Genomic DNA, 15,100 nt, shown 5'->3' with positions numbered 1-15,100 from the left:
GCTTCTCGTCAGTTATCACCCCCAGGTCCTTCTCCTCAGGGCTGCTCTCCAGCCATTCCCTGCCCAGCCTGTATTTGTGCTTGGGATTGCCCCAACCCAGATGTAGGACCTTGCACTTGGCCTTGTTGAACTGCATGAGGTTGGCTCGGGCCCACCTCTCCAGCCTGGCCAGGTCCCTCTGGATGGCATCCCTCCCCTCCAGCTAGTCTACCTCGCCAAACAGCTTGGTGTCATCGGCGAAGTTGCTGAGGGTGCACTCAACCACACAGTCCGTGTCGCTGACAAACACGTTAAACAGTACAGGCCCCAGTATTGACCCCTGAGGAATGCCACTCATCACTGCTCTCTACTTGGACATCGTGCTGTTGACTGCAACTCTTTGAGTGCAACCGTCCAGCCAGTTCTTTATCCACCGAGTGGTACATTTGTCAAATACATGTCTCTTCAATTTAGAGACCAGGATATCGTGTGGGACAGTGTCAAACGCTTTGCACCAATCCAAATAGATGACATCAGCTGGTCTTCCCTTGTCCACTGCCACTGTAACACCTTCATAGAAGGCCACCAAATTTGTTAGGCATGACTTGCCCTTGGTGAAGCCATGCTGGCTGTCACCAATCACCTCCTTGTTTTCTATGTGCCTCAGCAGAGTTTCCAGGAGGATCTGCTCCATGATCTTGCCTGGCACAGAGGTGAGACTGACTGGCCTGTAGTTCCCTGGGTCTTCCTTGTTTCCCTTTTTGAAAATAGGAGTTATGTTTCCCCTTTTCCAGTCAGCAGGAACCTCACCAGACCACCACGACTTCTCAAATGTGATGGCTAGTGGCTTAGCGACCTCATCTGCCTGTTCCCTCAGGACCTGCAGATGTATTTCATCAGGTCCCATGGACTTGTGCACCTTCAGGTTCCTCAGGTGGTCTCGCACTTGATCTTCACCTACAGTGGGCGGTTCCCCATTTTCCTAATCCTTGTCTTTGCATTCTGTGTCATGGGCAGTGTGGCTGCGGTCCTTGCCAGTGAAGACTGAGGCAAAAAAGTCATTGAGTACCTCGGCTCTGTCTCTGTCCTGGGTAACCAGTTCTTGCATTTCCTTCCAGAGAGGGCGCACATTTTCCCTAGTCTTTCTTTTCTCGCTGACATATGTAAAGAAGGATTATTTTGTTTGTCTTAATGTCCCTGGCCAGATTTAGCTCTATCTGGGCTTTAGCTTGTCTAACCTGATCCCTGGCTGCTCGAATGATTCCTCTGTTTTCCTCCCTGGCTACTCGCCCCTGTTTCCACTCCCTATAGGCCTCCTTTTTCCTTTTGGTCATGTCCAGGAGCTCCTTGTTCATCCATGCAGGCCTCCTGGCTTTTCTGCCTGCCCTCTTATTTGTAGGGATGCATCGCTCCTGAGTTTGGAGGAGGTGGTCCTTGAATATCAACCAACTTTCTTGGACCCCTCTTCCCTCCAGCGCTTCATCCCATGGCACCATATCAAGTAAGTTCTTCAAGAGGCCAAAGTCATCTCTCCCAAAGTCAAGGGTGGTCAGCCGGCTGCACACCTTCCTCGCTGCCTCAAGGATCTCAAACTCGACCATTTCATGGTCACTACAATGCACGCTACCCTTGAGTTTGACACTGGCTACCAGCCCCTCCTTGTTGGTAAGAACAAGATCCAGCATAGCTCCTCTCCTCTTTGGCTCCTCAGCCACTTGGAGAAGAAAGTTGTTGTCAATGCAAACCAAGAACCTCCTGGATTGCCTGTGCCTGGCTGTGTTACCCTTCCAACAGATGCTGGGGTGGTTGAAGTCACCCATGAGAACCAGGGTCTGTGAACCTGTTGCTGCCCCTACCTGTCTATAGAGGCCTTCATCCACTCAGTCTTCCTGGTCGGGTGGCCTGTAGCAGACCCCCACTGTAATGTCCCCTGCTCCCGATTTTGCTTTAATCCTGACCCATAGGCTCTCAGTTGGCTCTTTATCCATCCCTAGGCTGAGCTCCACGCATTCCAGCTGCTCCGTGACACATAAGGCAACACTGCCTCCTCGTTTCCCTTGCCTGTCTCTCCTGAAGAGCCTGTAGCCTTCCATGACAATGCTCCAGTCATAAGAGTCATCCCACCAAGTTTCTACGATGCCAATGAGATCATAGACTTGGAGGTGTTGTCCTAGTACTGAAATTGTACTAACAAAAATTAAAGTTTCATTTTAAATACAAATGCTACAATCCTTTTCTACAACAACTGTAGGAAAAGCACTTGGTCACCTTACCTGGAATTGATTTTGTTTTACAGCAAGTCAAAGATTAACATCTGTGCCTTTTATTTGGATTCGCTCCATTGACAGCAAAAAGACTGGGGGCTGGCACCTACAGTCCAGCAACAGAAGCTTTCTGCACAATTAAATGACACTGACATCTATGAAAAGTTAATGCAATTCAGCAGCCAGGACATGGCGTGACATATCAATACATACGGTACATTTCAAACACATACAAGCTGTTAAAAACTTGTGGAAAACATATTTGAAAGGAATTGATTTTTACTAATGAGAGGTCAAAAAAGAATTTAATTAGCCTCAAGAACAATGGGGAAAGAGAATATCCTTTATTTTAAGCTTATCTTCCTCTAGCATATTTTATCATCACCTGTCTTTGAAGTTTTGAAGCACAGGCAAAGAAACTGGATATTCATGTCATCACCTTTTTCTGGAACTGTTAATTAGGTATAAATGCCACAAAGTAAAGGCAAAAGCATCTGGACACAGTTGTTAAGAGCTCATATTTCATTTCTGCACAGGTAAGAAAAAACCATGTAATTTACAGTCTCAATTCCCAGCTCCCCTCAGCAGCCGCTGGCTGAAAGGAAAGTAGGTGATACATGGTTAGTACCTGACCCTACTGTTTTTGTAACTAGCTTGAGAACTGTAATCAGCCCCAGCAACCAAAAAAAAAAAAAAAAAATCATTGGATTACAACAAGGGTCCAACAAGGCACTCCCATAAGAACAGCAATTCCATCATGGGAGTAAGCTGTGTCCTGAGGGAAGGCTACCATCAGCATCCTGAAATACCTCTGTCTACAGAACAGGCATAACACGAGCTGGAAACACACAGTCAGTTCCCTGTCCTTACTATCTTCAGTGAATTGCTTTCAGGGCAAGGTGATTATTGCCAGATCCTCTTTTTCTTCCTTTTTTCCCTTACTAGAGCTGTTGACAAACATGGCGAGCCCCCAGTGACACACCACCTTGTGTAAGATTTGACCTAAGTCATAAAACTGATTTTCACACTAGCCAAGCCATCATCTGCTGACAATTGCTTTGAGCTTGGAGTCATGAAAGGTTGGCTGAATAGCAGATCAGGTGAAGAGGCTGGACACCTTCCAGCTCTACAAACACTCTTTTAAGTCAGTTTGTTGCCCATTTGAAGACCTGAAGTCATTGTTTGTCTATTGCAACATTGTAGTTGCTTGTAATACAGTAGCTGCTCACCAAGTGGTAGCTTAACATTTTGGCAGCATGTCTATTATTATTCCTCCAAAATGCTAGGCCAATGTACCTGCAGAAGCAACGTGCCAATCCACAAGACTGTCCCTCAGGTAGATATGCCTGTTCTGCAACAAAACCCTGGCATCTTCACAAGCTGAGGGAGCTGCGAAATGTAGCCACTCAAATCCATTTGGACCAGCTTCCTGGACCTCCCCCTGAGACCCCCACATCTATTTTGCACTAATTGCAAAGCCTCCATGCACAGTGAAGTAAGAATTCCTCTCTCAGTCCCATGCTTCTGAATGAGTCTGTGACCATCTACAATAATGTCTGTGTTATTATCTGCTGTTCAAACGAAGTGATCAATAATCAATTTGATGAACAACAGACTGGCCTGGGAGGCAGCAGGGGCCGTGGTGTCTGTGTGCTGTTGAAACAAACGCACAGATGAATTTACCGGTCATCTGAAACATCTGCCTACTGAAGCTCACCTTACCTTTTAAGTCCCCATGCAGATGGAACTATTTTTTTCTTGACAAGAACCCTCTCAAATAAATAATCTCATGAGGAGAGAAAAAGGGAAAGAAGAAGCAGCCTGGACTTAATCAGGGAATGGAGGAACAGAGGAAAGAAGAAATTCACAGCTGACAAAAACATTTCCATCTAGCGTGTGTTATAATGGGATATTACAGAGCTAAATATGCTCAGGCAACGTCTTCATTTAACAAAACACTCAGTGACATTTTATTTGTATCCTTCCTTAAGTTTCTACTTCTATTTAGTCTCCCTCTGAATATTAAATTCCTGCTGTAGGCTGAATCTGGGCTAAGCTGATGCACAGTAATTGCAAGTTGAGCTTCAGTTTAAAGACTGAGTCAATAATGAATCAGAGGGACATAATAAAAGGAAATATACGCAGCCAGGATCAGACTACAAAGTTTTGCGAGGTCTAAGTGATACCACAGCATTTGGGAATTTCAGAATTTCTATTTGCCACGTGTAAAGGGCTGGTTGCAAGCTCCACGTGGAGTGGGATGTTCTGGGAGCTATCTGTGTTTCATAAATCAGGTTTTGTAGTATTTCATTGAAATTTTGAGTATGTCTGCTCCACTTGGCTGTCAGTTCTAAAACCCACTTTGTATTTCAACTCAATCGCGCAAACACCAGCAATGGGGCATAGAGTTTACCATTACAGCCAGTCCCCTTCCAGCTTCATCTCACCTATTCCTAAGTGTACAGAAATTATCATTACAGAATTTATATTATAATTTAAAAATTAATTTTAATAAGTTGACCTTTTGAACTGTTTTCCACTTGTTTGACCCAGGGTTGGATTTTTCATTTTTTAATATACTGCCAATTTTTATACAAGCAATTTATACCTGCCACAGAGGAAAGAACAGAGACTTCTGACAACTGTGTAGGCTTCCAAATCTGTTTTAGTGTAGTGGGGTATATCAAAATCCTAACACAAATTCAATGAAAAAGTATGCAAAAATAATAAAAAAAGGAGGTATCCACATGTGCAACAGTGGACATTACCAAATACACTGTAGAAACGCAGGGCAGGAATCAACTTCAGGACACTTGCAAAATATTTGGTTTGTAACTTGACCACAATGGTACTGTTTGCCAACAACTGCAGAGGTAGAATTGCAGGAACATTACTGAAGCCAAGAGCCTCTCCACAGCACCAGCCAGAGTGAATATAGACTCGCAGCAATAAAACCCCCTTTCCTAGGCAACAGGGTTAAAGCTAATACAGCTATTTAGCAAACTTAGAAGGAAAGAAAAGAAAGGCCATGAAAGGAAAAGGAGTTTGAATTAAAATATCTAGCATGCTTTTGTTGGTGTTAAAGCTTTCTAGACTAAAAGTACAAAATGGAGGAGAAACTAAAGGAAGAAGCACTGGGAAGACACATTTAAATAAAAAGCAATTAAGAGAATAAATTATGCAGTCGTAGAGCTGAACAAGTTTACATGGTTTTTGAAAAATATTAAGAAGGAGCAACTCCCTTCGAATTGAGTGGATGCCTGTTGCAGAGCAGGAAATCCCCCCGGTGACAGGCGGGCCCAAGGGGTAAACCCAAAGCAGCTGCTGTGAATGATTACCACTGTCAGCTAATTCAAGGTATAGGGAGAGATCTTAATAAGAGAAAAAACTGCAGAGGGGAGAGGAACTTTCCTGGATTAAGATTCCTTAAGTATAGAACAGGAGTGGAAACTTCCAGTTGCTGCAAGTGTTGTTAAAACTGGAATAACGCCCTAGAAAGAGCGATTCATATAGGCAACTCGTGTGGGTAATCCAAGCAATTATATCCTCCATCCAATCCCAAACTCAGGCACATACTTTGATGAATACACCACATTCAAGACTAAGGGAAGTCTGGCTGTATTACTTCAATGCTGGAAACCAGAGATGACCAAAGTATAGCTGGGGTGGGATTAAAGGAACAGCTCTGAAGTTTACCATGGCAGCTACAAGAGCCACAAATAATTACTGTCAGGAATTAGAGCAGAATTATTTGACTTGCTGCTAAATTGTCACAGTTTAAGTTTTTAAACTGGCACTTTCCCCGTGACATACAAACCTTTGTAAGATGTGCAACACTCAGTTACAAATGGTAAGGAGAAAACAGGGCGGGAACTTGTTCTCAAAAATTTGACCTTTCTCCCATTTTCACAACTAAGTCCTGGGGTCTCTGTCTTCCTCACTTCTAATGAATCTGCCTCTACTTATGACTAAAATTAATCTTTATAAACCCATGGCTTCAGGCTCATCTCAAATGGCAGCATGCTAGCAAAGCTATTATTCACCAAGGATGGCACATTTTGAAGGGTTCCATGTCAAAGCTGGGTGAACATGCTTTTCAGTAGGCAGTCACATTCCTGTTTTCCTAGCCTGCAGAGTGACCCTTCTTAATTGAAAGGATCTTTATGCATGGAGGAGTATCTGACACAAACCAACCTGACATGCTACTGGAGCTTTCCAGTAATGACAGCAAGATAAAGGAGGCCTTTGAAGTTCATTGGGGAGCAGGTATAGGTGTTAATTTAAAAAGCTTGTCAGTATACCCAAGAGCAGAAGGAGAGCAAAGTACCAATTAATAATTCACATTTCTATTCCACGTGTTATCATAGTATCTCAAAACAGTTTGCAAACATTGTTTAAGTCTCACAACATCCCCCTGAAGCAGACAAGCATGGATGAAGTTCCACTCCTACCAGCCAGGATGTCACTCTGGGTGCATTTCATTTAGCCGATCTATGCCCCCTCCTCCCCATCTGTTAAATGGCAATAATGACTCTATCATACAGCTGCTCAGAAGCTTAGTGATTTCTAAATCAACACATTTTTAGGTAGAAAAATAGCACACAAGGGCAATCTTGTATGTCAGACCAGTCAATTATACTGAACTAAAGCTACCACATGTGACGTGGTAACATAGCTAGTGGGAAGAAAACCCTCTATCTTGATTTTATAATACCCTACAGAATTGCTTTGCTCTGTCCCTAAGTACCCAGAGCACTTGAGTTCTAGTTAATAAGCAGGATTCTTTGGTACTGTGTTAATACAAACCCCATTGTAATTACAGTAATTAGATCTGCTGTAGAAAGAATTGGGAGAAATGAAAGACTGTCCACAGTAGCCTCTAATTCTCAATTATCACAAAGTAGTTGGTGTGTTTGGAAGCCAGGACAGACATACCCATAGCTGCAAACTCCAGAGGGAATCGTCATTTACATTCAGATGGGAAGTTGAGCACATTATACTGTTTAATCCTTGCTTTGAAAGACAGGTACATGAGCTTTGCCCACTTACAGATGGCAAAACGGCAATTTAAGAAGGCTCTGAGCTGCCAAAGAGCAAAGGCAATCACACACGCTCCCCATAACCAGCATTTCACTTTGGGAACTCCTCATTCCCAACCCTATACTCGGACTCTTCTTTTTTTTTTTTTTAACAAAAGAGTGCACAAACCATCGCTGCCCTGGTCCTAATAAGAGAGAATTCCTTCTTCCTTGTTTGGGGATCTTTCATGCATAGAATCAGACCGAATTACTTAGCTTAACCCTCTTACTAATCTGACTTTTCCAGAAGTACCAAAAAGATAAAGACAAAAGTAACGGCTTCATGAAATACAGCTCTTTTCTTCTTCTGAGCCTGACAGTCACTTCCAAGAGCAGATTGTCATGACAACAAACAACCTGGAGGCAATCCAGCCCATTAATCTGCAGAGGAAGCAGTCCTCCCAGCCCTGGAAAAGAACACTGCTGCTTTAAGCTTCAGAAGGAAAACAAAAAAGCCGCAACAACAACAACAACAACAAAATCCAAGAAACCTTACCACCCGCATTAATCTTATTAAGCCGCCTCAAGCCTGTAGCGGAAACCACCTCAGCCCTCAGCACAGGGGCAGCAGCATTGCTGCAGCAGCAATACACACACGAGCTAGTCCCTCACCAGCCCTTTTCTCCCCCTCCAGAGCGACAGCAGGGGCAGGCCAGGCTCCGCTCCGAGGCTCTGAGCTGAGCAGAGCTATGTTCCAGGCTGTGATGCAGCCCTGCGAGCAGGCCAGTTACCAGGATGACCCCTTCAGCCCTAACACATGGAGCCGAAGGAAAGAGCTCATAGGTTAGGCAGAGGAATGGCACAGAAGAGGTTGTCACATACCATTGGTACATACCGTTTTGTTGGCATTGCTCTTGCGTGTTTTCCCTCCTCCCCTGTGAGCTGTCAATAATATTTATCACCACGTGAAGCTCAGAAGTATTGTCTTTTCCACAAAGGACTAAACACAGTGCAGCTAGACATTAAAGTCATTCACCTTCAAATTCCCTAATTTGTTCTTCCTTCACTCCCCGCTCTCTCTCTCTTCTTGTGTCCTACTTTTTATAGGCCTAAGCACATCACATCTCCCCTGCAAATACCCACCATCTCCCATTTTTCACTTGCTCTGATCTCTCAGTAGTAACGCAGACATGAAAATAGCAGCTGATGCCCAATACACATCATTTGTTAACCTCAAGTCATTCATAAATACTTCACATTTTATGGAATACTGTGGTGGTATTAACTTACAGAAAACAAAACTGAGGAGCACTAGATGTAGACTTCTAAGTTAAAAAGAAAAAAAAATGTCAGAGTTTGTGTTCTGAGGTTTTCACAAGACTCAATCCACAACAATTTTCAAACACAAATTTTCTTCTCTGTCCTCATCCTCTTCTCTAAATACAGAAACAAGGAAAGGTGGGAATAAATTTTCACTGAAGACTTGTCCTGTAGTGAAACATCCCTTTCAGAAAGTAACTGAGCAATGAGGATCTAAAGCTTTAAGCCTACACAGATTTTCTCATCTGGTAAATAGACAGACTGCTGAGTTACTTCAAACTGAAGTTTTGTTATTGACCCCTCTTGGTCCAATCCATCTCTCACAGAAGTCACTAAATGGATTCCCAGCAACTTCAGTCAGCACTGGATCACAGATTATAAGAGCTTCCTGCAAAAGTGCATTTTTACTCATCTGAAAAAGATTTAAAGAATCTAAAAAGATTCTGAGCACTGAGAATAAAACGTATGTACTCACGCATATACACTCTCTACTCGTTTCACTCTCATTATTTGCAGAATTAGGAAACCACAGCTCTAGCCAACAGAGAGCAAGCCAACAGAATCACATTTCCTACTGAGCCTGTTCCGTGTTAATTGGAGTTGGTATAATATTGCAGAATAGAATAAAAACCCTGTGCCTACCTTGAGGGCTTTCGCAGCTTTCTTCATCACTGTTGTCTTGACAGTTATTTTGACTGTCGCACACAAAGCTTTTATCAATGCAAAGGCCATTTTTACAGTGGAATCGGGCAGTAGAGCAAAGCAAGGGATTTGCTGCTGTGAAAAGAGAAAGTGAGACCTTTCATTAGAGATTCTCTTACCCAGGCAGTGAAATAGCTGTTAAGCAATCAACTACAACAGGTCACAACTCAACAGTTGGTCAATTCACTGAATACGTGGGAGTAACTTGGCAATCAAACCAACCTTCTCTCTCTAAACAGAGAGAGCTGAAATCTCTAATTCATGCAAGGTTCATTACAATTAGCAGAGATTAAGTCCACCCACAGTTGTGATAAGCCTTCTGTTCACTTTCATGAGAGCCCCTATCATGATCACTGTTTGGTGCTCAGCATTTGCTCACACTGAAGACATATGGAGGGTAGCACTGCCTACCATAAACACTGCCTGTTGCTTCCCATTACAACAAACTCAGTTTAGCTCAATTTTCATATTATAAGCCAACAACCCTGGCTGAGAACTGCCAGGGAGTGGTTTATTTACCTCTGCTTCTGTCTTTTTCCACCTTCCTCATTTCCTCACTATTTTCAAATGATACGATGGCAATTTTGATGTTTCTCAACTTCTCAGTGTTTGAATTTCAACTCCTTTTTAAGGGTAACATGCACATTACAGTAGCACCCAGAAAATCCTTTCACATAAGGCCCGGTGTTGCACAGAACAAAAACAGAATAGTATTTAAGGAGATTCCTCACCCACACCAAACCCAGCAGTAAATATGCTGTAAGATGCTATGTCTAGTTTCATTTAAACCTTCAAGCAGTAGTTTTCCCCACTTCTCCTAGCAGATCACATCACAGCTTGAATGCATCTTACTGTCAAGGAGGTTTCCTTGATATTCATCTTAGTTTTCTCTTTTCTAATTTCATCCCGCTGCTCTTAGCTACAGCCCAGCATACATAACTACATAATCCTCCCTTGAACAGTGCCTGGACCCTTCCTATACAGCATATACAGCCTTATCTTCTAACATAGCCATCACTTTGCTAAGATATGTATAATCTAGCATTTTTTAATATCTCCTCATAAATCAGTCTCTCTGTCCCTTAATAATTTTTGGCACTATTCTCTGAACTCCCACCAGTTTTTGGTAATGAGGTGACTGAAATGGAATGCAACTTTCCAACTGAAAACCTAAAAAAGCTGTTTAGATGCCTTGTCTGCTTCAAAGTGCTTCTCTGCCACAATAACAAAGGGGATTACAGTTCCCAAATACTAACCAGCTTCCTATTTTTTATTCTTTGAAGTAAGAGCTGTCTTTAAAGAGTCTTTAAAAAAAAAAAAACACACCATAAAACTTTAAAGTCTGCCATGCATATAACCTGCAGTATATATAAGAAACACTCCCAATTCCTCCAGCTCCCCAGAAGCACGTTTATCACAAATGTGCTCAATTTCCTTTGGTCTGAAACTGCAGCACACTTGCATAGCACGTTGATTTTCCAGGTCATTTTAGGGACTATAGTGTTGTTCCTCTATATAAGGAAAGCAGTGACTAGATACTTACATATGCAACAAAAAATACCAAGTCCATGCTTAAATGGCATAGAGAAACGGGGAGATCAGCAGCATGTTATCATTAGCTGTAAGGTCCCATTGGAGCTATACACTAGGAGCTCATGGGAAATTATGTCATTCATAACCGACTCCATGTGTTGGTGTATTTTCAGCTGAAACATGCCACTTGTCATTCCATCACCTCAAGAATATTCAAAGCACTTCTGTCAAACCTTCTTTCTAATCCACTTGTTTAAGCATAACCCAAAGTCATTTCCTTAGCCTTCAATCTTCTTTCTCTAGCTTCACTTGCTCCGCAGAGGTGCTACCTCCCTGCCGCAGTCCTCCCAGGGCCCAAACCAGACTCTCTAGGCCAACAACAGATGGCACCTTAAGAGATGTTCATGCTGTGGGGGGAAGGCACACAAACAAGAAAGGCAAGTTCTCCGAGAAGCAGACAGTGATAGATCACTGTAAAGATTGCCCCTTTTGTTATCTTTGAAAGCTGGTGTCTGTTGTCCTCCTCCTGACCTTTAAATGTCATTAAAAGCAAAAATCCAGCGTGCTCCAACAAGAGAACAGCAAGTATTTGCTGCAAGCTTCTGCCTACAGACCCATGCTTTTACCAGCTCCTGATAATAGCAACAGAGCTGCTGGATCGAACATAGCTTTTCCTTTCTGGTGATATATCCCTGCTAGACTTACAGATACAAATGGATCTATGCAGCCACACGCAGGGGGTTTAGCCCAAGTCAGGAAGTACTTCAGATGATCTGAACAGCAGCTCAAGCTAGTGCATTGGCAGGCATGTCTGACTTCGAGAACCTCCTTCTCCTTCCAAGAACTTGTTTCACTAAATAACCCTTTATTTGCCTTTTTATTGTTTGAGAACATCTATAAACAGAGAAACCCAAATGTGTTGATGAACAAATAAGTCATATTCTTCAATGACAAGAAACAGGCAAATAAAAATTAAAGTTTTAAGTCATATTTAACATTTGCCCAATTTGAGTCACATTTGAGTACAGAGAACCTGTTCAAAGCAAACATGGAACTTAAATCTTATTTCAAAGTTACAAAGGGGCTTGAAGTATCATACAGGCATTATATACAAAACAAGACTGAGCTGGACCTTAAAAAAAAAAAAAAAAGAGAGCCTGTCATTTAAAATGTGAAAAGCACGAGGATCACCTGGGTCATAAATGACAGGAAGAATATTTGGATCAGAAACTAAAGGCTAATGAATGCTTCCTTTCTAAGTAGTATTAATTAGTTGAAATAAAAAGAAGCGCAAGCAGGCTGGCACTTACTGCAGTTTTCCTCATCACTGCCGTCAGGACAGTCCTCGAAGCCATTGCACCGGAAGCGGCCAATGATGCAGTGGATCCCACTAGCGCAGGGGAAGAATGTGGCACCGCATTTGGATTTAGCTTTTGCTGGGAAAAGATACAGACAGAAAAGGGCAAACATGATGGAAACAATTTACAAAGGTTATAGATACTTTTGTAGCAGTACAGGTTAGGGTACTCTAGGCAGCACTGGTGACATCAATGGTGCCTTCTAGGCTTCCTAAGGCCTGCTTTCAACCGCTTTAAGTTTTTTGTGAGATTTCACTTGCTTGGGCTGATTTTTTTCCAATTTGTACAATTTCCAGAATGATTCAAACATCCAATCTTAAAACAAGTCACACGACCCCTCAAAACAAATTTAAATTGCTCAACGCTTCGGAGCACAAGCTTGTATATTTGGCAAGCAGGTACTCCTAACTGTCCCTTAAAGACTCATGTGAATTTGACCAACTTGGAAGCATTGCAGGAAAAATATTAAAATAGAGAGACATACTTCACAGAAAACAAGAGCAACTATCTCCTCTTTTCATGGAAGTCTGTTGTAAATGTCAGTGCCCTAGGCTAGGAATAAGTCCAGGAGACAGACATCTAAGCAGGTCCTCAGGTGGCTTACAACCATCGGAGGCAAAGGTCTAGCTGGACTAGTCGTAGCCCCCCCCCTCCCCACCCTGTCATGCTGAGTCCACAAACACTAAATAGCAGCAAAAGTCTAGATTTTGAACACCAAGCTTCTCTTGCTTGGCCAGAGAAGCCAGACAGTGAAGAGCCCAAGGTAGACAGAGATAATGAACAGGCAACCAGTTCAGAGAATTTGGGATCTGGAGGCAAACTTGGGCAAAGACAGGTATACAAAGAGTAAGGAAACGTCTGGAGAAGGAAAGGAGGAATACAGAGACATCAAGTGAATTAGTTTCTTTCTGAGAATAAGAAACACAAGAGACCTTCATTAAAGTATTTTTCAGGCTGCAAAAATCAAACTCAAAAAAGAAAATGCTATAATTAACACTGCCTTTATTCAGCACAATTTATATAAAATTGGGTCCAAAAGGAACATGATTCATTCAAGTTGCATCTCTTGCTGCACTTCTCTCCATCATACATTATACAGCTCTTCAGGACTGAAACTACATCTATTTTATAGTACCAGCACAGCTATTCATATAACCCTAAATACTAACAGTAGCATCAGAATGTGTTTAACAAATGATTACAGAATCTCATTATGATCTCAAGTACTTCACATTTTTTAACTTCACTGCACAGGAACTCTACATGGCAAGAAGAGAATACTGCCCTCAGCTAGAGTGATGCAGATGCTTCCACCACGATGCTCAAGGCAAGCACCAGTTAAGTCTTGTGGTTATCACCAGCCTAGAACAAAGCAATTCCCAAAGTAAAAATCAATTTAACAAGTCATGTGGTTAGATTTTTTTCCCTCCCTTTTGCTTTTTCAAATTAGCACATGACACAATGGACCACATCACAGGAAGCTTAACTCTTCAGAAAGTCCACTCTAAAGCAAAGCCAGTCACTGTGGGAAGAACATGCTGGTAACCGCAGGAAGGTATGTATGGTAGAACGCAAACACACAGTAATACCTTGCACAGACCACTGATGGGACAACAACAGAAAAGAAGCCAGCTCCATAACTTGCAGGCCTTTTGAGTAAATGTGTCCTACTCCTACACCAAATCTACAAGATGCACTTACAGCTCCCAGGTTTTGAGATGTGACAGATCTGGTGATCACAGCAGTCGTTTTATGTAGCCATACGGCACATCAATATGCCAACCTGCACAGTTTTATAAAGCCAGGACAAGATCAGGAACAACTGGAGTACAGACAAAAAAAAGTGTATCCAATAGGGACAAAACAGCTTCAGCATTAATTTGGAAGGAATCCTCTCTCCCAAGGTTAAAATCTAAGTGCAGCTGCAGCAAAGCCTTCTTCCATCACTCAGCAGAGTGTATATAAACTGTTTTACACCACAGCTACAGTAACTCTTGCTTGATTTAGTGTCCTCCAAAAGCAAATTCCTGCAGTTCCTCTCTTACATGTTTTTCTTTATTATAGCAGTAGTTTTCAGTGAGGATTATGAAGTGTAAAATAGGATGTATCACTGAATTTCACATATTCAACTACCACATTTTCTGAAGAGTATCCAAGGTCCACTTGGGGAAAAAAAATAGTGAACTGTTACTTTGTAGAAAAACAGGTGATAAATTACCCTGAAATAGCTGCTGTGCTTAACACCACCAGCAGTGGAAAACCCTCAGCCAAGACATCCGAGCCCCTGCAATTCTTCACACAGCTTCAAAGAGCAACTTCTGTGTTTGAGTTTTGAGCCAGACTGATCTCAGCTAAATAATTCAGTAACCACAAGGTTTGAAGCAGTACCATACCTTCAGTCTCTACATAAAAGCAGCAAAACGAACACCTCAGCAACAGATTCCCAGACTGTCATCGAAGCAAGCAGTCTTTATTAGCATTTGGCCAATATTCAGCACGCTAACCACCCAGCCAAGCTGCTGCTTGGGAGCATGTGGTAGTAACACATGTATGTTAAGAGGTGCCCAAAGCTTCACAAGTTATGCTTTTGTTGTTCTTTTTCTTTTTCTAAAAGCTAACGTCTTTTCAAAACCATCCAGTGCATTTACATTCCCCAGACCAAATGACTGCCTCTGGACAGCTTCCTTTTTTAGAGATGTATTTTGAGCCAGAACAATTAGAAGAAGAGGAGAGGGAGAAGAAATAAGAAAAGGGGAAAGCAACTGTGGGTTTGCCCCTATTAACATCTACTGAATCTCACTTCTTCAAGCAGGTTTACTTCAGTCATTTGGGGTCTGCATTCAGAGGGTATCAACTTTCTGGCAAATTGTATTCAGACATGCAAGGAAATGCAAGAACTGGTTACCCAGGACAGAGACAGAGCTGA

At 42.4% G+C, this 15,100-nt stretch overlaps 1 protein-coding gene across 1 annotated transcript in view; it reads right to left on the bottom strand.

Annotated features, from left to right (window-relative positions):
- The window catches only part of LDLRAD3 (low density lipoprotein receptor class A domain containing 3), a gene marked incomplete at its 3' end in the record, with an annotated part of 131,327 nt that overhangs the window by 50,655 nt on the left and 65,572 nt on the right, over positions 1-15,100 (bottom strand). The window contains exons 3-4 of the mRNA XM_082484970.1: positions 12,127-12,252; positions 9,224-9,358 (exon numbers count right to left, since the gene is read on the bottom strand). Coding sequence (XP_082341096.1) covers positions 9,224-9,358; positions 12,127-12,252 — 261 coding nt within the window. The remainder of the gene's footprint in view (positions 1-9,223; positions 9,359-12,126; positions 12,253-15,100) is intronic.

Source organism: Vanellus vanellus (assembly GCF_965231255.1).
Source record: "Vanellus vanellus genome assembly, chromosome: 6".
NCBI lineage: Eukaryota > Metazoa > Chordata > Aves > Charadriiformes > Charadriidae > Vanellus > Vanellus vanellus.
This window is presented reverse-complemented; position numbering and strand designations above follow the sequence as displayed.